Genomic DNA, 23,305 nt, shown 5'->3' with positions numbered 1-23,305 from the left:
TACAGCACAATCCATCAAAGGCAACATCTCCTATATCAATACTTTCTGAGAATGTGGGCTCCTCCTTTCCTCCTTTTGAAAAGAATCTGGGAAAAGGACAATTTGTCTGACTATCAGTGATGAGTTACGGGCGGATGTTTGTGACAAGGTATATACTAATATACTATACTCCTCTTATACTGCTCCTCTACTAATATAAAATACTAAATGTTTGTACACATTTTATTACAGCACAGTGAGACTCTGTAGAATGAATACAGACATTTCTCCTGATTGTAAAAGATGTACCTCTGAAAGCGGAACCTCTATGCATGTGTTCTGGAGTTGTAGAGAGATTACCATATTTTGGCAATCTATACATACTGCTGAACAGAACATATTAGATGTACAGTTTGATCCGACCCTGTGTCTTCCTAATGCCCAGCAGGACGTTGTTCTTTATCCAGACAGAGAACATTTGTTTATGACTATTAGATACTTTGCTAAGAAATGTATTCTCCTTACTGCGGGCTTCTAATTCATCTCCTACATTTAAAATGTGGATTGACCAGATTGTTGACTTTCTTCCTCATGAAAAAGCTGACCTATGACCTCCGCAAGAGACATCCCAGGTTTGATAAGACTCTGGTCTCCACTACTCAACTATTTTTCAAATTGTACAGAGTGACTGGGGTGATTAGGGATATTAGTCTATATACATGTTGTATAAAAACTCTATGCTCATTGTCTCAACTAAAGCTGGAAACAGCTAACATGATCACAGATAGTGCTGCTGCAAATAATAATAAATGTGTTGTTTGTTTTGTTTTATATTTTATTGTATTATATTATTCATCTGTGAATGTGGAATGTGTTCTGTTTGTTGATTTTTTATTTTAATATTTTTTTAAATATGAATTACAAATAAATAAAACTAAAACTTGTTTTCACTTTGTCATTATGGGGTATTGTGTGCAGATGGCTGTATCACAACAGAATGTGGAATAAGTCAAGGGTTATGAATACTTTCTGAAGGCCCTGTATACAGGGAGAATGCTGCCACTGTTGTATCCGCTGGGACAAGATCTCATAGATACGAGTGGTGTGAGATGTGTGTGTGTGTGTGTGTGTGAGAGAGAGAGAGAGACTGAGAGAGAGAGGATGGACAGAACAGCCAATGCTGGGGCAAGATCTCATAGATACGACTGGTGGGGGGGGGACATAAGGACAGGCAGAGAGACCAGGTATCCTCAAGCTTCCTACTTTCATCAGACAAACAGGACCAAACAACAAACAGGTCCAATCAATGCATTAAAAGACTACTTTATGTTTTAACATAACTTCAAGCGATTTAGACAATAATTATTTTACACTGATTTAAGGGTTTGCTACTTAATTTTACAGTACATTGTTTCCTAAATGATTCTATTGTGTGTTTAGTGTTCTGATAAGTATTCCTCTTACTTGGTAGCCAGTTTCATGCCGCAGTCCTCCGAGCAGTATTTGGAGCCGGCCCTGGAAACCTCCACACACCCTGGTCCCAAACACTGTCTCGTCCCAACTCCTCCTCCTCCACCGCTGTCCCCCCGGGGCTCGCCACCGCCCCCGCCACCCCGCTCACGGTGCTTCTGCTTCTGCTTGTGACGACGCACCTCTTTCTCTTTCTGGAGGGGGGGGGGGGGGGGGGGGGGCAATATAGGAGATTGGTTGATTAACTGGAGGTCAGTCGACTGAGCAGTACATAAAGAGTCAACCCTTTCATCATATACCCCCTTTATAATGTATCTCTCTATAACACACACTACTGGTCAAACGTTTTAGAACACCTACTAATTCAAGGTTTTTTCTTTATTTTTTAAAACTATTTTCTACATTGTAGAATAATAGTGAAGACGTCGAAACTATGAAATAACACATTTGGAATCATGTAGCAAACAAAAAAAGTGTTAAACAAATCAAAATATATTTTACGTTTTTTGAGATTCTTCAAATAGCCACCCTTTGCCTTGATGACAGCTTTGCACGCTCTTGGCATTCTCTCAACCAGTTACACCTGGAATGCTTTTCCAACAGTCTTGAAGGAGTTCACACATATGCTGAGCACTTGTTGGCTGCTTTTCTTTCACTCTGCCGTCCGACTCATCCTAAACCATCTCAATTGGGTTGAGGTCGGGGGATTGTGGAGGCCAGGTCATCTGATGCAGCACTCCATCACTCTCCTTCTTGGTCAAATAGCCCTTACACAGCCTGGAGGTGTGTTGGGTCATTGTCCTGTTGAAAAACAAATGATAGTCCCACTAAGCCCAAACCACATGGGATGGCGTATCGCTGCAGAATGCTGTGGTAGCCATGCTGGTTAAGTGTGCCTTGAATTCTAAATAAATCACAGACAGTGTCACCAGCAAAGCACCCCCACACCATAACACCTCCTCCTCCATGCTTCACGGTTGGAGATCATCCGTTCACCTACTCTGCGTCTCACGAAGGCACGGATGTTGGAACAAAAATCTCAAATTTGGACTCATCAGACCAAAGGACACATTTCCACCGGTCTAATGTCCATTGTTCGTGTTTCTTGGCCCAAGCAGGTATTTTCTTCTTATTGGTGTCCTTTAGTAGTGGTTTCTTTGCAGCAATTCAACCATGAAGCCCTGATTCACACAGTCTCCTATGAACAGTTAATGTTGAGATGTGTCTGTTACTTGAAATTCCACAAATTAACTTTTAAGAAGGAACACCTGTTAATTGAAATGCATTCCAGGTGACTACCTCATGAAGCTGGTTGAGAGAATGCCTAGCGTGTGCAAAGCTGTCATCAAGGCAAAGGGTGGCTACTGTGAAGAATCTCAAATATAAAATATATTTTTATTTGTTTAACACTTTTTTGGTTACCACATTATTCCATATGTGTTATTTCATAGTTTTGATGTCTTCACTATTATTCTACGATGTAGAAAATAGTAAAAATAAAGAAAGACCATTAAATGAGTAGATGTTCTAAAACTTTTGACCGGTAGTGTACATATTCATAAATGCATTTATATAGGTCATGAATGGTATATTTAGTAATTGATAATGAGCGCATTTATAAATGTGATTACATGCACTTAATAATACCTTAATAAAACTCTTGAATGAGTAGGTGTGTCCAAACTTTTGACTGGTACTGTATCTCTATAATACAGTGCATTCGGAAAGTATTCAGACCCCTTGACCTTTTTCCACATCTCTCTATAATACAGTATATCTCTCTATAATACAGTATATCTCTCTATAATACAGTATATCTCTCTATAATATATCTTTATAATATATCTTTATAATATATCTTTCTATAATTACACTGACTATACAAAACATTAAGAACACCTAGACTGACCAGGTGAATCCAGGTGAAAGTTATGATCCCTTACTTACGTAACTTGTTAAATCCACTTCAATCAGTGTAGATGAAGGGGAGGAGACAGGTTAAAGAAGGATTTTTAAGCCTTGAGACAAGAGAGGGTGAATGGGCAAGACAAAATATTTAAGTGCCTTTGAACGGGGTACGGTGGTAGGTGCCAGGCGCACCAGTTTGTCAAGAACTGCAACGCTGCTGGGTTTTTCACACTCAACAGTTTACCGTGTGTATCAAGAATGGTCCACCGCCCACAAGACATCCAGCCAACTTGACACAACTGTGGGAAGCGTTGGAGTCAACATGGGCCAGCATCCCTGTGGAACGCTTTTGACACCTTGTAGAGTCCATGCCCCGGCGAATTGAGGCTGTTCTGAGGGTAAAAGGGGGTGCAACTCAATATTAGGAAGGTGTTCATAATGTTTGATATACTCTGTATTTCCATAATTTATCTCTCAATAATATAGCTCTATACTGTACAGTGGTTTGTGAAAGTATTCACCCCCCTTGGCATTTTTCCTATTTTGTTGCCTTACAACCTGGAATTAAAATTGATTTTTGGGGGGTTTGTATCATTTGATTTACACAACATGCCTACCAATTTGAAGATGCAACAATTTTTTTTGGGGTGAAACAAACAAGAAATATGACAACTGAAAACTTGAGCGTGCATAACTATTCACCCCCTGAAAGTCAATACTTTGTAGAGACACCTTTTGCAGCAATTACAGCTGCAAGTCTCTTGGGGTTATGTCTCTATAAGCTTGGCACATCTAGCCACTGGGATTTTTGGCCATTCTTCAAGGCAAAACTGCTCCAGCTCCTTCAAGTTGGATGGGTTCCGCTGGTGTACAGCAATCTTTAAGTCATACCACAGATTCTCAATTGGATTGAGGTCTGGGCTTTAACTAGGCCATTCCAAGACATTTAAATGTTTCCCCTTAAACCGCATACACAAAAAAAAATGTATGCACGCATGACTGTAAGTCGCTTTGGATAAAAGCGTCTGCTAAATGGCATATTATTATTATTATACTCAAGTGTTGCTTCAGCAGTATGCTTAGGGTCACTGTCCTGCTGGAAGGTAAACCTCTGTCCCAGTCTCAAATCTCTGGAAGACTGAAACAGGTTTCCCTCAAGAATTTCCCTGTATTTAGCACCATCCATCATTCCTTCAATTCTGACCAGTTTCCTAGTCCCTGTTGATGAAAAACATCCCCACAGCATGATGCAGCCACCACCATGCTTCACTGTGGGGATGGTGTTCTCGGGGTGATGAGAGGTGTTGGGTTTGCGCCAGACATAGCGTTTTCCTTGATGGCCAAAAAGCTCAATTTTAGTCTCATCTGACCAGAGTACCTTCTTCCATATGTTTGGGGGGGTCTCCCACATGCCTTTTGGCGAACACCAAATGTGTTTGCTTATTTTTTTCTTTAAGCAATGGGGTTTTTCTGGCCACTCTTCCATAAAGCCCAGCTCTGTGGAGTGTACGGCTTAAAGTGGTCCTATGGACAGATACTCCAATCTCTGCTGTGGAGCTTTGCAGCTCCTTCAGGGTTCTCTTTGGTTTCTTTGTTGCCTCTCTGATTAATGCCCTCCTTGCCTGGTCCGTGAGTTTTGGTGGGCGGCCCTCTCTTGGCAGGTTTGTTGTGGTGCCATATTCTTTCCATTTTTTAATAATGGATTTAATGGTGCTCCGTGGGATGCTCAAAGTTTCAGATATTTTTTTATAACCCAACCCTGATCTGTACTTCTCCACAACCTTGTCCCTGACCTGTTTGGAGAGCTCCTTGGTCTTCATGGTGCCACTTGCTTGGTGGTGCCCCTTGCTTAGTGGTGTTGCAGACTCTGGGGCCTTTCAGAACAGGTGTATATATACTGAGATCATGTGACACTTAGATTGCACACAGGTGGACTTCATTTAACTAATTATGTGACTTCTGAAGGTAACTGGTTGCACCAGATCTTATTTAGGGGCTTCATAGCAAAGGGGGTGAATACATATGCACGCACCACTTTTCCATTATTTATTTTTTAGAATTCTTTGAAACAATTTTTTCTTTTTTTCACTTCACCAATTTTGACTATTTTGTGTATGTCCATTACATTAAATCCAAATGAAAATCCATTATAATTACAGGTTGTAATGAAACAAAATAGGAAAAACGCCAAGGGGGATGAATACTTTTGCAAGGCACTGTATCGCTCTATAATATATCTCTATAATATACTGTATCTTTATAATATATCTCTATAATATATCTCTATAAATATATTACGCATTGTTGAAGAAAAGTTTGAAATTAAATCACGATGCCAGATTACAATTAGGTTTATGGTCATTTTGCTTTTGCAAAACATGTGCCTTAGTGTTATGGACAAGGTTGTAGTACTTTCTGTACCTTCTCCTTCTTGTCCCATCTCTTCTCTCGTCTCTTGACGTGTTTGACCTTCACAGCCCTCTTCCGCTGCACGGGGTCAAAGGTCACCTCCTCATCATCACTATGCCATGGCTGCATTGATACCACAGGAGATAATCAATCAATCAATAAATTAACTAATCGAGCAATCAATCAATCAAAATATATTCATATCTCCACTTCTAACTAACAAAGCTAGTATACTGTCTGTCTGTCTGTATGTGTGTGTGTGTGTGTGTGTGTGTGTTGTGTGTGTGTGTTGTGTGTGTGTGTGTGTTGTGTGTGTGTGTTGTGTGTCTGTCTGTCCGTCCGTCCGTGTGTGAGCGGATGTCCGTGTGTGTGTGATAATCTGTCCGTGTGTGTGTTGTGTGTGTGTGCCTGTCTGTCCGTCCGTGTGTGAGCGATAATCTGTCTGTGTGTGTGTTGTGTGTCTGTGTGTCTGTCTGTCTGTCTGTCTGTCTGTCTGTCTGTCTGTCTGTCTGTCTGTCTGTCTGTCTGTCTGTCTGTCCGTGTGTGTGTGTGTGTGTCTGTCTGTCTGTCTGTCTGTGTGTGTTGTGTGTGTGTGTCTGTCTGTCTGTCCGTGTGTGTGTGTTGTGTGTGTGTGTCTGTCTGTCTGTCCGTGTGTCTGTCTGTCTGTCTGTCTGTCCGTGTGTGTGTGTGTGTGTGTGTGTCTGTCCGTGTGTGTGTGTCTGTCTGTCCGTCCGTGTGTGAGTGATAATCTGACCATATTGTTATCCTCGTAGCCTGCAGCCTTGTACTGATGGTAGAGCTCCATCTCATTCTCACTGTAGTCATCAGACAGATGCCCTCCTCTTCTCAGACTCCCTCTGCCCTCCCGACCAGAAAGGGCAAACTCCTCATCCTTTACACGAAGCATTTTCTACAGCGAGAGAGACATGGTGCATCAAATATACTGAAGCTAATTCGGGGGGGGGGGTAACCCAGTCAAGTACTCAAACCTAGGTCCACCGACTGTCAACCCAACATCTTAGCTTTTACGTAAAGAAATCCAAACCTGTTGACGAGGTCGCTAGGTGTTGGGTTAGGGTCTCTACAATAATGTCCGTTTCAGAGGCTTCAATAGTGTAAATGAATAAAGAGTGCACTTTTGTCGAGGTTTGGTGGTTGCTTGAGAGGCATAAATCAATGCCGCTGCCCATGCTAAAACAGTCTATGGACTCACCCGAGCTCGGACGTCACACTGCCTGAGTCTGCACTTCTGTCTTATCTTATTGGGTCCTCCAAACTTCTTCATGTCTTTACAGAAATCACACTGAGCACAGTCCTCAGTCCTCCTGCACGGCTCACACTCTCCACACATACGGGCCGAACGCTTCACCTGCACACAAGGGAATCACATTGGAATCACATTGGAATCACATTGGAATCACATTGGAATCACATTGGAATCATATCGGAATCACACTGGAATCACATTGGAATCACATTGCAATCATACTGGAATCACATTGGAATCACACTGGAATCATACTGGAATCACATTGGGTTTACACAGCCCAGTCTGATCTTATTGGCCTTTAACCAATCAAATATTTGCCAATAAGACAAAATATCAGAATTGGGCTGCCTGTGTACATCTTAAATTTTAGTAATTTAGCAGACATCCAGAGCGATTTACAGTTAGTGCATTCATCTTAAGATAGTTAGGTGAGACAACCACATATCACAGTCGTAAAGGTGGGAAGGCCAAGAGACCAGAGGTGGCAGAACGGAGTTCTCGGGTTGGGATGTAGGGTTTGGGCATATCCTGAATGTAGGGAGGGGCAGTTCCTCTTGATGTTCCGTAGGTAAACACCAGGGTCTTGTAGTGGATGCGAGCTTCAACTGGAAGCCAGTGGAGTGTGCGGAGGAGCGGGGTGACATGAGAGAACTTGGGAAGGTTGAACACCAGACGGGCTGCAGCGTTCTGGATGAGTTGTAGGGGTTTGATGGCACAAGTGGGGAGCCCAGCCAACAGAGTTGCAGTAGTCCAGACGGGATATGACGAGTGCCTGGATTAGGACCTGCACCGCTTCCTGTGTGAGTTAGGGTCGTACTCTACGGATGTTGTAGAGAATGAACCTGCAGGAGCGAGTCACTTTTAAAAAATGTTTGCAGAGAACGACAGGGTGTTGTCCAGGGTCACACCAAGGTTATTTGCACTCTGGGAAGGGAACACGTGGAGTTATCAACCGTGATGGAGAGGCCTTTGAGCGGGCAGGACTTCCCCGGGAGGAAGAGCAGCTCCGTCTTGTCGAGGTTGTGTCACGATCGTTGAACGGAGTAGACCAAGGCGCAGCGTGATGAACGAACATACTTTATTATCAACAGTGATAACACTAACAAAACAATAAACGATATCGTGACGTCCTAGGTAAAACACAACCAACTGGAACAAACCAAAAGGAACAAGATCCCACAACACCTGTGGGAACACAGCCTGTCTAAATATGGCTCCCAATCAGAGACAACCAGCAACAGCTGACACTCGTTGCCTCTGATTGGGAACCATTCTGGCCAACATAGAAATACAAACTAGACTGTGAACATAGAACAAACACATAGAATCTACACACCCTGGCTCAACATATAGAGTCCCCAGAGCCAGGGTGTGACAGTACCCCCCCCCCCCAAAGGCGCGGACTGCGACCGCGCCTCAACATAAACCAAACAGGGGTGGGCTGGGTGGGCATTCCTCCTCGGAGGCGGTTCCGGCTCCGGGCTTGCCCACCACCCTCCAATAATCCCCCCCGTAGCGCCCCTGGTCCGGTCTGGCCCCGCTGGCTGGAGCTGGACTGGACATCGTAGGAGCGGATTGCTTAAGCGCCGGTGTGGAGCAGCTGACCGGTACCTGACCAGGCACCGGTACCCAGGCACGGGTTGTGCCGGACTGACGACGCGCACCCCTGGCTTGGTGCGTGGAGCAGGAACGGGCCGGACCGGGCTGACGATGCGCACCCCTGGCTTGGTGCGTGGAGCAGCAACAGGCGGGACCGGGCCGACGATGCGCACCCCTGGCTTGGTGCGTGGAGCAGGAACGGGCCCTACCGGGCTGATGATGCGCACCCCTGGCTTGGTGCGTGGAGCAGCAACGGGCCGGACCGGGCTGACGATGCGCACCCCTGGCTTGGTGCGTGGAGCAGGAACGGGCCGTACCGGGCTGACGATGCGCACCCCTGGCTTAGTGCGTGGAGCAGGAACGGGCCGTACCGGGTTGACGACTCGCACCCCTGGCTTGGTGCGTGGAGCAGGAACGGGCCCTACCGGGCTGACGACTCGCACCCCTGGCTTGGTGCGAGTGGCAGGAACAGGCCGGGCCGGGCTGGCGACGCGCACCGTAGGCTTGGTGCGAGTGGCAGGAACAGGCCGGGCCGGGCTGGCGACGCGCACCGTAGGCTTGGTGCGAGTGGCAGGAACAGGCCGGGCCGGGCTGGCGACGCGCACCGTAGGCTTGGTGCGAGTGGCAGGAACAGGCCGGGCCGGGCTGGCGACGCGCACCGTAGGCTTGGTGCGAGTGGCAGGAACAGGCCGGGCCGGGCTGGCGACGCGCACCGTAGGCTTGGTGCGAGTGGCAGGAACAGGCCGGGCCGGGCTGCCGACACGCACCATAGGCTTGGTGCGAGTGGCAGGAACAGGCCGGGCCGGGCTGGCGACGCACACCATAGGCTTGGTGCGAGTGGCAGGAACAGGCCGGGCCGGGCTGGCGACGCGCACCGTAGGCTTAGTGCGAGGGACAGGAACAGGCCGGGCCGGGCTGGCGACGCGCACCATCAACTTAGTGCGGGGAGCAGGAACGGGCCGGACCGGACTGGTGACGCACACCACTTGCTTGGTGTGTGGAGCGGGACTGGGTTTCGTCATAACCCTCCGCTCCCTCAGCTGCCTACACAGTTCCTCTCGCCGTGCCTCTACTCTCACCTTCTCCCTTATCGCCTCCAGTAGCTCCACCCTCTGAACCACTAACTCCTGCTCCCTCTGGACCAATAGCCCCCTTAACCTGGTGGCCTCCTCACCTAACCTCCTAATACGCCCTGTAGTTGCCTCCTGCTGCCCCGTCACCCATGCCGTGTGCCCCCCCCTAAACATTTTTTGGGGTTGCCTCTCGTCCGTCCGACGACGACCCTGTTGACGCCGTTGCTCCTCTCTCCGTCGAGCCTCTACCGTCTCCTTCCATGGACGGCGATCCATCCCGGCCTGGATTTCCTCCCATGTCCAGGACCCCTGCCCGTCCATTATCTGCTCCCACGTCCAGGCTGCCTGCTCCTGGACACGCTGCTTGGTCCTGGTATGGTGGGATCTTCTGTCACGATCGTTGAACGGAGTAGACCAAGGCGCAGCGTGATGAACGAACATACTTTATTATCAACAGTGATAACACTAACAAAACAATAAACGATATCGTGACGTCCTAGGTAAAACACAACCAACTGGAACAAACCAAAAGGAACAAGATCCCACAACACCTGTGGGAACACAGCCTGTCTAAATATGGCTCCCAATCAGAGACAACCAGCAACAGCTGACACTCGTTGCCTCTGATTGGGAACCATTCTGGCCAACATAGAAATACAAACTAGACTGTGAACATAGAACAAACACATAGAATCTACACACCCTGGCTCAACATATAGAGTCCCCAGAGCCAGGGTGTGACAGGTTGAACTTGAGGTGGTGGACCGACATCCATGCTGAGATATCTGCCATGCACGCAGAGATGTGTCAGAATGGGGGAATGAGAAAAGTAATTGAGTGTCATCTGCATTGCAATGATAGGAGAGACCATGTGAGGATATGACGGAGCCGAGTGACTTGGTGTACAGAGAGAAGAGGAGAGGGCCTAGGACCGAGCCCTGGGGGACACCAGTAGTGAGAGTATGTGGTGCAGACACAGATCCTCTCCACGCCACCTGGTAGGAGCGGCCTGCCAGGTAAGATGCAATCCAAGAGTGTGCAGAGCCTGAAACGCCCAGCCCTGAGAGGGTGGAGAGGAGGATCTGATGGTTCACAGTGTCGAAGTCAGCGGATAGATCTTGAAGGATGAGAACAGAGGAGAGAGAGTCAGTTTTGGCAGAGCGGGGAGCCTCTGTGACACAGAGGAGAGCAGTCGCAGTTGAGTGACCCGTCTTGAAGGCTGACTGGTTAGGATCAAGAAGAGCGTTCTGAGAGAGATAGTTGATCAGAGACAGAACGCTCAAGTGTTTTGGAAAGAAAAGAAAGAAGGGATACGGGTCTGTAGTTTTTGATGTCAGATGAGTCGAGTGTTGGTTTCTTGAGGAGGGGAGCGACTCTGGCCATCTTGAAGTCAGAGGGGAAGCAGCCAGTGGTCAGGGATGAGTTGATGAGCGAAGTGAGGAATGGGAGAAGGTCTCCAGAGATGGACTGGAGAAGGAGGAAGGATGGGGTCGAGTTGGCAGATTGCCGATTGGCCGGACCTCACTAGTTGCAGGATCTCATCTGGAGAGAGAGGGGAGAAAGAGGTCAAGTGTAGTTCTGTGTGATTGGGACCAGTGGACTCAGTAGGCTGAGTGAATGACGAGCAGATGTCGTCAACCTTTTTTTCAATGTCGTCCTCAGAGAGGGAGGAGGAGGAAGTGGAGGATTAAGGAGGGAGGAGACGGTGAAAAAGAGTTCCCTAGGAGGCAGAGGCTTGAAATTTAGAGTGATAGAAAGTGGCTGAACGGATGATAGGTCCCTAGGAAGTTTAGTTTTCCTCCATTTTCACTCAGCTGCCCGCAGCCTTGTTCTGTGTGTATGTAGTGAGTCACTCAGCTGCCCGCAGCCCTGTTCTGTGTGTATGTAGTGAGTCACTCAGCTGCCCGCAGCCCTGTTCTGTGTGTATGTAGTGAGTCACTCAGCTGCCCGCAGCCCTGTTCTGTGTGTATGTAGTGAGTCACTCAGCTGCCCGCAGCCTTGTTCTGTGTGTATGTAGTGAGTCACTCAGCTGCCCGCAGCCTTGTTCTGTGTGTATGTAGTGAGTCACTCAGCTGCCCGCAGCCTTGTTCTGTGTGTATGTAGTGAGTCACTCAGCTGCCCGCAGCCTTGTTCTGTGTGTATGTAGTGAGTCACTCAGCTGCCCGCAGCCTTGTTCTGTGTGTATGTAGTGAGTCACTCAGCTGCCCGCAGCCTTGTTCTGTGTGTATGTAGTGAGTCACTCAGCTGCCCGCAGCCTTGTTCTGTGTGTATGTAGTGAGTCACTCAGCTGCCCGCAGCCTTGTTCTGTGTGTATGTAGTGAGTCACTCAGCTGCCCGCAGCCTTGTTCTGTGTGTATGTAGTGAGTCACTCAGCTGCCCGCAGCCTTGTTCTGTGTGTATGTAGTGAGTCACTCAGCTGCCCGCAGCCTTGTTCTGTGTGTATGTAGTGAGTCACTCAGCTGCCCGCAGCCCTGTTCTGTGTGTATGTAGTGAGTCACTCAGCTGCCCGCAGCCTTGTTCTGTGTGTATGTAGTGAGTCACTCAGCTGCCCGCAGCCTTGTTCTGTGTGTATGTAGTGAGTCACTCAGCTGCCCGCAGCCTTGTTCTGTGTGTATGTAGTGAGTCACTCAGCTGCCCGCAGCCTTGTTCTGTGTGTATGTAGTGAGTCACTCAGCTGCCCGCAGCCTTGTTCTGTGTGTATGTAGTGAGTCACTCAGCTGCCCGCAGCCTTGTTCTGTGTGTATGTAGTGAGTCACTCAGCTGCCCGCAGCCTTGTTCTGTGTGTATGTAGTGAGTCACTCAGCTGCCCGCAGCCCTGTTCTGTGTGTATGTAGTGAGTCACTCAGCTGCCCGCAGCCCTGTTCTGTGTGTATGTAGTGAGTCACTCAGCTGCCCGCAGCCTTGTTCTGTGTGTATGTAGTGAGTCACTCAGCTGCCCGCAGCCCTGTTCTGTGTGTATGTAGTGAGTCACTCAGCTGCCCGCAGCCTTGTTCTGTGTGTATGTAGTGAGTCACTCAGCTGCCCGCAGCCTTGTTCTGTGTGTATGTAGTGAGTCACTCAGCTGCCCGCAGCCTTGTTCTGTGTGTATGTAGTGAGTCACTCAGCCACGGAAGTTCGAGCCGGCCAGGAGGAAAGGGGACATTGGGAGTCAAAGGAGGTGGAAAGGGAGGAGAGTAGGGTCAAAGAGGCTGAGTCAGAAGACAGGAGGGAGAAGGATTTAACAGAAGGGAGAGATGATAGGATAGAAGAGGAGAGAGTGGTGGGAGAGAGAGAGAGTGTAGATTGCGACGGCACATGACCATCTGGTTGGGGCTGAGTGGGTAGGGTTGGAGGAGAGATGGAGAGGCAAGGAAACAAAGTGGTGATCAGAGACATGGAGGGGGGTTGCAGTGAGATTAGTAGAAGAACAGCCTCTACTAAAGATGAGTTCAAGTGTATTGCCTGCTATGTGAGTGAGAAGGGACTGGGAAAGGGGGAGGTCAAAAGAGGCACGCAGGGAAAATAAGAGGTGGAAAGAAATGAGTCGATGTCAGGCGTCGGGAGGTTGAAGTCGCCCAGTACGATGAGTGGTGAGCCATCGTCGGGAAATTAGCTTATCACGTTTACTGTGCTTTGATTGAAAACTGAACAGCAAGTTTATAAAAGGTGTCTAACAGACTGAATAAAGTCGATCTTCTATATCCCTTTGCCATTCATAAATCATGCAACATGGTTATATGTCCATGGTATTGCATCGGGACAAGTAAACCAAAAGATTTCCTTGGTTTCTTTTCCTAGGATGTCGGGGCTTGTCAGACAGTGACGCTAAAGTGAGTGACTCTCCTCTCGTCAGATAAGCCTTGTTCACAATGCAGGCCTTAATGCTCAAATCAGTTTTGTTTTTCAAATCCGTTTTGGAATACTGACTCTCCAAACAGCAAGTTACAAGCGACCAAATCGGATCTGTGTGTGCTCAGAGAGCAGTAATTTTCTGACATGGTTGTCATAAAACTATTGAGCGTGCCGTCTTTAGCCAACTCTCTTGCTATCTCTCTCAGAATGACCTTCTTGATCCAAACCAGTCAGGTTTCAGGACTGGTCATTCAACTGAGACTGCTCTTCTCTGTGTCACGGAGGCTCTCCGCACTGCTAAAGCTAACTCTCTCTCCTCTGCTCTTGTCCTTCTAGACCTGTCTGCTGCCTTTGATACTGTGAACCATCAGATCCTCCTCTCCACCCTCTCCGAGCTGGGCATCTCCGGCGCGGCTCACTCCTGGATTGCGTCCTACCTGACCGGTCGCTCCTACCAAGTGGCGTGGCGAGAAGCTGTCTCCGCACCACGTGCTCTCACCACTGGTGTCCCCCAGGGCTCAGTTCTAGGCCCTCTCCTTTTCTCCCTATACACCAAGTCACTTGGCTCTGTCATATCCTCACATGGCCTCTCCTATCATTGCTACGCTGACGATACACAACTAATCTTCTCCTTTCCCCCTTCTGATAACCAGGTGGCGAATCGCATCTCTGCATGTCTGGCAGACATATCAGTATGGATGACGGATCACCACCTCAAGCTGAACCCTGGCAAGACGGAGCTGCTCTTCCTCCCGGGGAAGGACTGCCCGTTCCATGATCTCGCCATCACGGTTGACAACTCCGTTGTGTCCTCCTCCCAGAGTGCGAAGAGCCTTGGCGTGACCCTGGACAACACCCTGTCGTTCTCCGCTAACATCAAGGCGGTGACCCGATCCTGCAGGTTCATGCTCTACAACATTCGGAGAGTACGACCCTGCCTTACACAGGAAGCGGCACAGGTCCTAATCCAGGCACTTGTCATCTCCCGTCTGGATTACTGCAACTCGCTGTTGGCTGGGCTCCCTGCCTGTGCCATTAAACCCCTACAACTCATCCAGAATGCCGCAGCCCGTCTGGTGTTCAACCTTCCCAAGTTCTCTCACGTCACCCCCCTCCTCCGCACACTCCACTGGCTTCCAGTTGAAGCTCGCATCCGTTACAAGACCATGGTGCTTGCCTATGGAGCAGTGAGGGGAACGGCACCTCCGTACCTTCAGGCTCTGATCAGTCCCTACACCCAAACGAGGGCATTGCGTTCATCCACCTCTGGCCTGCTGGCTCCCCTTCCTCTGCGGAAGCATAGTTCCCGCTCAGCCCAGTCAAAACTGTTCGCTGCTCTGGCACCCCAATGGTGGAACAAGCTCCCTCACGACGCCAGGACAGCGGAGTCACTCACCACCTTCCGGAGACATTTGAAACCGCACCTCTTTAAGGAATACCTGGGATAGGATGAAGTAATCCTTCTACCCCCCCCCCCCCCCCCCCCCAAAAAAATAAAAAAAAATAACAAAAAAATAAATAATAATAATAATAATAATAGTAAAGTGGTTATCCATTACATCATTTACATTTTAGTCATTTAGCAGACGCCCTTATCCAGAGCGACTTACAGTTAGTGAATATTTTTTATTTATTTTTTTATACTGGCCCCCCGTGGGAATCGAACCCACAACCCTGGCGTTGCAAACGCCATGCTCTATCAACTGAGCTACATCCCTGCCGGCCATTCCCTCCCCTACCCTGGACGACGCTGGGCCAATTGTGCGCCGCCCATGAGTCTCCCGGTCGCGGCCGGCTGCGACAGAGCCTGGATTCGAACCAGGATCTCTAGTGGCACAGTTAGCACTGCGAAGCAGTGCCTTAGACCACTGCGCCACTCAGGAGACACTGGCTATAGGGTGAATGCACCAATTTGTAAGTCGCTCTGGATAAGAGCGTCTGCTAAATGATGTAAATGTAAAATGTAAATGTTATAGTAATGACAGGTGTGTGTGCAGTGGTGTAGGCCAGTGGTTCCCAACCAGGGGTTCTAGGACCCCTGGGGGTATTTGGTCTATCCACACGGGGTTACTTGAGAAGCCTCATGAGACCATAGGCCTACTGGTAAAATGCACAAGATGGGGTACTTCAGTTGCTGGTACAGTAACTGAAAAAGGTTGGGAACCACTGGTGTAGGCTGATTGGTGGTGGTCCTTGTGCTTTCTATCACTCAGAAGTTATGCAGCAAGGTAAGGTGACAACAATGCCTCCCATATTTTCTGAACTCTATTTTCTTAAAACTGCATTGTTGGTTAAGGGCTTGTAAGTAAGCTTGTAAGTAAGCATTTCACGTTGTATTCGCGCCGGATGTGACAAATAAAAATTGATTTGATTTTGAAATATCTAATTCCTTGTGCTTTTTGTTTCAGACAGCAGAAAAAAATAACAGATTTGAATCGGATCCCAAAAAATTGGATTTGAGTCCTTTCAAACTGCCAACGTGAACAAAGCTTTAGTGTAGCCTACCGAATCGGTAAGAGAGATGTTCATATGGCTCCCTACTGGTAGGCCTAGGCTCTGCAAATAAAGTAGCCTATGCTTAATTGGCAGAATGAGATCATTATTATTTTTATCAATCCAGTGGGTATTTGTTTAGCAAACTCTACCGTCACATGTGCGCTACAAAAACACTGCTAACAACAGCCTCTTGCTAGGTGTACACTTTAATTAAAAGGTAACTACACCCAAAAATCCACATCTCTCTGATGTTTCCTAGATGTCAAAAGTGGCCTCCTGATGTGGTTTAAACGTTTGGTGTGGACTTCCAATGTTGTTGTTTTTCTATTAAAATTTTGTGATTTTGAGGGCAAAACTCAACAGAAAAAGAGAAAACGGAATTTGGGAAAACAAAAAAACAAAATGTATAGGGCCTTATCTAATGATAATTAAAAAATCTGAACGACATAATACTTAAGACTGATATAACGCTTTAATTTTTTGTATTTAACCTTTAATATATTTTCAAGATAATGTGGGCTATTTATTTCATTTCTTCTGTTTTAACAAAATACATAATTTGAAAAACAAACATCATTGTGACATTTCATATCTTGCATTAAAACTGTACATTTTAATTTCAAGAGAAGTAAGGTTAAATGTTGTAGAGATCAGGAGTCTTACCCAGGCTATAGATGATCACTGTGTAAACACGGCTATTGGAATCACATTGGAATCACATTGGAATCATTCAGAAATCAGTCAGGAATCAATCAGGATTTACCTGGTAGGTAGCACTTAAGGTCCCTTAATAAACCATTTATAAGCAGATTGTAAAGAGTTGACTTACCATTTATTAATCATTATTCCTACATCTGTAAATGTCAAAAAAGCTAAATAGTCAATTAAGCATTTATAAACACTATTTAAAATGATTTAACAATGTACTACGTACTTATAAACCAGCTATAAAGGAGTTATTGTCAACTCAAGATTATTTATAAGGTATTTGTTAATGGTTAATGAATGGTTTGACTCAACATTTGAATCAAATCAAATCAAATTGTATTGGCCACATGCGCCGAATACAACAGGTGTAGACATTACAGTGAAATGTTTACTTACAGCCATTAACCAACAATGCATTTATTTTTTAATAAAAAAGTAAAATAAAACAACAACAACAACGGTGAAAAGTTTTAGAACACCTACTCATTCAAGGTTTTTTCTTTATTTTTACTATTTTCTACATTGTAGAATAATAGTGAATACATCAAAACTATGAAATAACACATTTGGAAGCATGTAGTAACCAAAAAAGTGTTAAACAAATAAATATATATATTATATTTGAGATTCTTCAAATAGCCACCCTTTGCCTTGAATGACTTCCCACATATGCTGAGCACTTGTTGGCTGCTTTTCCTTCACTCTGCGGTCCGACTCATCCCAAACCATCTCAATTTGGTTGAGGTCGGGGGATTGTGGAGGCCAGGTCATCTGATGCAGCACTCAGCTTTGTTTGATGGCTTGTGACCATCCATCTTCCTCTTGATCACATTCCAGAAGTTTTCAATGGGGTTCAGGTCTGGAGATTGGGCTGGCCATGACAGGGTCTTGATCTGGTGGTCCTCCATCCACACCTTGATTGACCTGACTGTTTGGCATGGTGCATTGTCCTGCTGGAAAAACCAATCCTCAGAGTTGGGGAACAATGTCAGAGCAAAAGGAAGCAAGTTTTCTTCCAAGTTTCATGCGTCCTTCACAAAGACAAATCTGCCCGATTCCAGCCTTGCTGAAGCACCCCCAGATCATCACCGATCCTCCACCAAATTTCACAGTGGGTGCGAGACACTGTGGCTTGTAGGCCTCTCCAGGTCTCCGTCTAACCATTAGATGACCAGGTGTTGGGCAAAGCTGAAAATTGGACTCATCAGAGAAGATGACCTTACTCCAGTCCTCTACGGTCCAATCCTTATGGTCTTTTGCAAACCTCAGCCTGGCTCTTCTTTGCTTCTCATTGATGAAGGACTTTCTTCTAGCTTTGCACGACTTCAGCCCTGCCCCTAGGAGCCTGTTTCGAATCGTCCTCGCCGTGCATGTCACCCCAGCTGCCGGTCACATGATGTCATCCTACGGTTGTTGAGTGACATTCGAATGAGTTGGCGGTCATCCCGGTCAGTAGAGAGTCGTTTTCGCCCTCTGCCGGTCTGTAGCTTTGTTGTCCCCAATGTCTGCTGCTTGACCTTGTTCTTATGAACCGCCGTCTTTGACATTTTAAGGATGGAAGCAACCTGGCGCTCACTGTATCCCTCTGCCAGTAAAGCCAGAATTGAACCCTTCTTTTCCTCACTCAAAACTTTCCTTTTCAACTCTTTTGGCATTACTTAATATTATTTTTTATCTATTTCCCTTTGCTCATTACTCTCAAATATTTTCCCTAATGTGATGCACCACTTCAATACAATCTGAGAAAAGTGCTGATGACCACTTTTAATATTTTTACAATATTTAAAAATAGTTATTTTTTAATTAATATTACTTTTGAGGGGGCCCCCCGAGTGGTGCAGTGTGTTTTGTTTTTACATACTGGTAGCCAGAGTCGTTCAAGGGAATTTGGGACATGGGTGACTAGTTAACGTTAGCTTGGCTCTCTCTGTGTGTTCGTGCCGTGAGAGGACGGGTTTCTTCGTTGGCAGAAAGCAATGGCTAGCTAGTATGCTAACTATTCTAGCTAACTAACTGGCTGAATAAGTTGACGACGGACTCGCTCAAGCTGTCGGGACTAACCCACAACGTTAGACACGGACACGAATGATCTGCTTGGCGTGTTGACACACTGGTGGTTTGTTGTGGCCGAGTATTGGTGCTAAACCGTGTTGTTGGAGGCCGGCATGCTAGTTGGCTGTGGCGTCATACGACTAGGTGCCCTGGACAGTTTTCACGGAAGAATACTGTACAAAGTTAGCTAGCTGAATAAACTAAGTTAGTCTATTCCTAGAAAACATTGAACCGCTGTAGTTTACAACAATTATAGTTTCTGAGGTGGAAGTTGGGAGAGTTATATTTGGGTGTTTCAGTGAAACGTAAGTGAGGGAGGCCCCGCTCTCTCGCTTTCCCAGATGTTTAGTTCATTTCATTCCGATCTCCTTTGCATTATTGTAGCCATTATCTGTAGCCTGTCAACTATGCCTCTGTCTATCCCTGTTCTCTCCTCTCCTCACAGGCTATACAAACGCCTCACACCGCGTGGCTGCTGCCTCTCTAACCTGGTGGTCCCTGCACGCACGACCCACGTGGAGTTCCAGGTCTCCGGCAGCCTCTGGAACTGCCGTTCTGCGGCCAAGAAGGCAGAGTTCATCTCAGCCTATGTTACCCTCCAGTCCCTCGACTTCTTGGCGCTGACGGAAACATGGATTACCACTGAAAACACTGCTACTCCTACTGCTCTCTCCTCGTCTGACCATGTGTTCTCGCATACCCCGAGAGCATCTGGTCAGCAGGGTGATGGCACAGGAATCCTCATCTCTCCCAAATGGACATTCTCTCTTTTTCCCCTGACCCATCTGTCTATCTCCTCATTTGAATTCCATGCTGTCACAGTTACTAGCCCATTCAAGCTTAACATCCTTGTCATTTATCGCCCTCCAGGTTCCCTTGGAGAGTTCATCAATGAGCTTGACAAGTTCCTTTCCTGAGGATGGCTCACCCCTGAAAGTTCTGGGTGACTTCAACCTCCCTACGTCTACCTTTGACTCATTTCTCTCTGCCTCCTTCTTTCCACTCCTCTCCTCTTTTGACCTCACCCTCTCACCGTCCCCCCCTACTCACAAGGCAGGCAATACGCTTGACCTCATCTTTACTAGATGCTGTTCTTCTACTAATCTCACTGCAACTCCTCTCCAAGTCTCCGACCACTACTTTGTATCCTTTTCTCTCTCGCTCTCCTCCAACACTACTCACTCTGCCCCTACTCAGATGGTAATGCGCCGTCGCAACCTTCGCTCTCTCTCTCCCGTTACTCTCTCCTCTTCCATCCTATCATCTCTTCCCTCTGCTCAATCCTTCTCCCTCCAATCTCCTGATTCTGCCTCCTCAACCCTCCTCTCCTCCCTTTCTGCATCCTTTGACTCTCTATGTCCCCTATCCTCCCGGCCGGCTCGGTCCTCCCCTCCTGCTCCGTGGCTTGACGACTCATTGCGAACTCACAGAACAGGGCTCCGTGCAGCCGATCGGAAATGGAGGAAAACTAGACTCCCTGCGGACCTGGCATCTTTTCACTCCCTCCTCTCTAAATTTTCTTCCTCTGTTTCTGCTGCTAAAGCCACTTTCTACCACTCTAAATTCCAAGCATCTGCCTCTAACCCTAGGAAGCTCTTTGCCACCTTCTCCTCCCTGCTGAATCCTCCTCCCCCTCCCCCCTCCTCCCTCTCTGTGGATGACTTCGTCAACCATTTTGAAAAGAAGGTTGACGACATCCGATCCTCGTTTGTTAAGTCAAATGACACTGCTGGTCCTGCTCACACTGCCCTACCCTATGCTTTGACTTCTTTCTCCCCTCTCTCTCCAGATAAAATCTTGCGACTAGTGACTGCAGGCCGCCCAACAACCTGCCCGCTTGACCCCATCCCCTCCTCTCTTCTCCAGACCATCTCCGGTGACCTTCTCCCCTACCTCACCTCGCTGATCAACTCATCCTTGACCGCTGGCTATGTCCCTTCCGTCTTCAAGAGAGCGAGAGTTGCACCCCTTCTCAAAAAACCAACACTCGATCCCACTGATGTCAACAACTACAGACCAGTATCCCTTCTTTCTTTTCTTTCCAAAACTATTGAGCGTGCCGTCTTTAGCCAACTCTCTTGCTATCTCTCTCAGAATGACCTTCTTGATCCAAACCAGTCAGGTTTCAGGACTGGTCATTCAACTGAGACTGCTCTTCTCTGTGTCACGGAGGCTCTCCGCACTGCTAAAGCTAACTCTCTCTCCTCTGCTCTTGTCCTTCTAGACCTGTCTGCTGCCTTTGATACTGTGAACCATCAGATCCTCCTCTCCACCCTCTCCGAGTTGGGCATCTCCGGCGCGGCTCACTCTTGGATTGCGTCCTACCTGACCGGTCGCTCCTACCAAGTGGTGTGGCGAGAATCTGTCTCCGTACCACGTGCTCTCACCACTGGTGTCCCCCAGGGCTCAGTTCTAGGCCCTCTCCTATTCTCGCTATACACCAAGTCACTTGGCTCTGTCATATCTTCACATGGCCTCTCCTATCATTGCTACGCAGACGACACACAACTAATCTTCTCCTTTCCCCCTTCTGATAACCAGGTGGCGAATCGCATCTCTGCATGTCTGGCAGACATATCAGTGTGGATGACGGATCACCACCTCAAGCTGAACCTCGGCAAGATGGAGCTGCTCTTCCTCCCGGGGAAGGACTGCCTGTTCCATGATCTCGCCATCACGGTTGACAACTCCGTTGTGTCCTCCTCCCAGAGTGCGAAGAGCCTTGGCGTGACACTGGACAACACCCTGTCGTTCTCCGCTAACATCAAGGCGGTGACCCGATCCTGTAGGTTCATGCTCTACAACACTCGGAGAGTACGACCCTGCCTTACACAGGAAGCTGCACAGTCTGGATTACTGCAACACGCTGTTGGCTGGGCTCCCTGCCTGTGCCATTAAACCCCTACAACTCATCCAGAATGCCGCAGCCCGTCTGGTGTTCAACCTTCCCAAGTTCTCTCACGTCACACCGCTCCTCCGCACACTCCACTGGCTTCCAGTTGAAGCTCGCATCTGCTACAAGACCATGGTGCTTGCCTACGGAGCTGTGAGGGGAACGGCACCTCCGTACCTTCAGGCTCTGATCAGTCCCTACACCCAAACGAGGGCATTGCGTTCATCCACCTCTGGCCTGCTGGCCCCCCTACCTCTGCGGAAGCACAGTTCCCGCTCAGCCCAGTCAAAACTGTTCGCTGCTCTGGCACCCCAATGGTGGAACAAGCTCCCTCACAACGCCAGGACAGCGTAGTCACTCACCACCTTCCGGAGACACTTGAAACCCCACCTCTTTAAGGAATACCTGGGATAGGATAAAGTAATCCTTCTACCCCCCCTTACCCCAACCAAAAAACAAACAAACAAAAAAAAAAACATTGTAAAGTGGTTATCCCACTGGCTATAAGGTGAATGCACCAATTTGTAAGTTGCTCTGGATAAGAGCGTCTGCTAAATGACGTAAATGTAAAATGTAAATGTCTAAGGCACTGCATTGCAGTGCTAGCTGTGCCACTAGAGATCCTGGTTCGAATCCAGGCTCTGTCGTAGCCGGCCGCGACCGGGAGACCCATGGGGCGGCGCACAATTGGCCCAGCGTCGTCCAGGGTAGGGGAGGGTTTGGCCGGCAGGGATGTCCTTGTCCCATCGCGCTATAGCGACCCCTGTGGCCGGCCGGGCGCAGTGCACACTGACTCGGTCGCCAGGTGTACGGTGTTTCCTCCGACACATTGGTGCGGCTGGCTTCCAGGTTAAGCGGGCAGTGTGTCAAGAAGCAGTGCGGCACGGTTGGGTTGCGACTCTCGACCTTCGCCTCTCCCGTGTCCGTATGGGGGTTGCAGAGATGGGACAGGACTGTAACTACCAATTGGATACCACGAAATAGGGGAGAAAAAGGGCGTAAAATACCCACAAAAAAATTTAATAATAATATTACTTTTGAGGTACTATTAGCACTGTTTTTGCCATCCAGCTGGTCCTATTGCAAGAGGATAGTGATGACCACAGCAGTGGTTTTTATACTTTTCCTCGTTAAATAAGATTTGGTTCAGGTGATCACCTAATCAGTACCTAATTCAGTATAATGAGGTGTGCCTGTGTTTGAATTCAACAGACACTGGAATGGAATGGCTGTCATACATGTAGAGATGCTGATTTAAGATACATTTGCAGTGGTCTCTTAATTTTTTTCCACAGCTGTATATATTAGTTTTAATCAACCTAAACACAATACCCAATAATGACAAAGCAAAAACAGGTCTTTAGATATATCACATTTACATAAGTGTTCAGACCCTTTACTCAGTACTTTGTTGAAGCACCTTTAGCAGCGAGTTTCTCCCATTCTTCTCTGCAGATCCTCTCAAGCTCTGTCAGGTTGGATTTCAAGCAGATTTAAGTCAAAACTGTAACTCGGCCACTCAGGAACATTCACTGTCTTCTAGGTAAGCAATTCCAGTGTAGATTTGGCCTTGTATTTGAGGTTATTGTCCTGCTGAAAGGTGAATTCATCTCCCAG

General features: G+C 47.5%; 1 protein-coding gene across 1 annotated transcript in view; it reads right to left on the bottom strand.

The window, feature by feature from the left end:
* LOC311121513 (CXXC-type zinc finger protein 1-like) overlaps positions 1-23,305 on the bottom strand; it is a gene marked incomplete at both ends in the record, with an annotated part of 40,988 nt that overhangs the window by 14,352 nt on the left and 3,331 nt on the right. The window contains 4 exons of the mRNA XM_084195993.1: positions 1,444-1,643; positions 5,779-5,889; positions 6,521-6,676; positions 6,980-7,135. Of these exons, the coding sequence (XP_084052119.1) occupies positions 1,444-1,643; positions 5,779-5,889; positions 6,521-6,676; positions 6,980-7,135 (623 nt within the window). The remainder of the gene's footprint in view (positions 1-1,443; positions 1,644-5,778; positions 5,890-6,520; positions 6,677-6,979; positions 7,136-23,305) is intronic.

This window comes from Coregonus lavaretus (assembly GCF_964263955.1).
Source record: "Coregonus lavaretus genome assembly, contig: HAP1_SCAFFOLD_346, whole genome shotgun sequence".
NCBI classification, from domain to species: domain Eukaryota; kingdom Metazoa; phylum Chordata; class Actinopteri; order Salmoniformes; family Salmonidae; genus Coregonus; species Coregonus lavaretus.
Note: the sequence above shows the minus strand (reverse complement) of the source record. Positions and strands in the feature narration are given on the sequence as shown.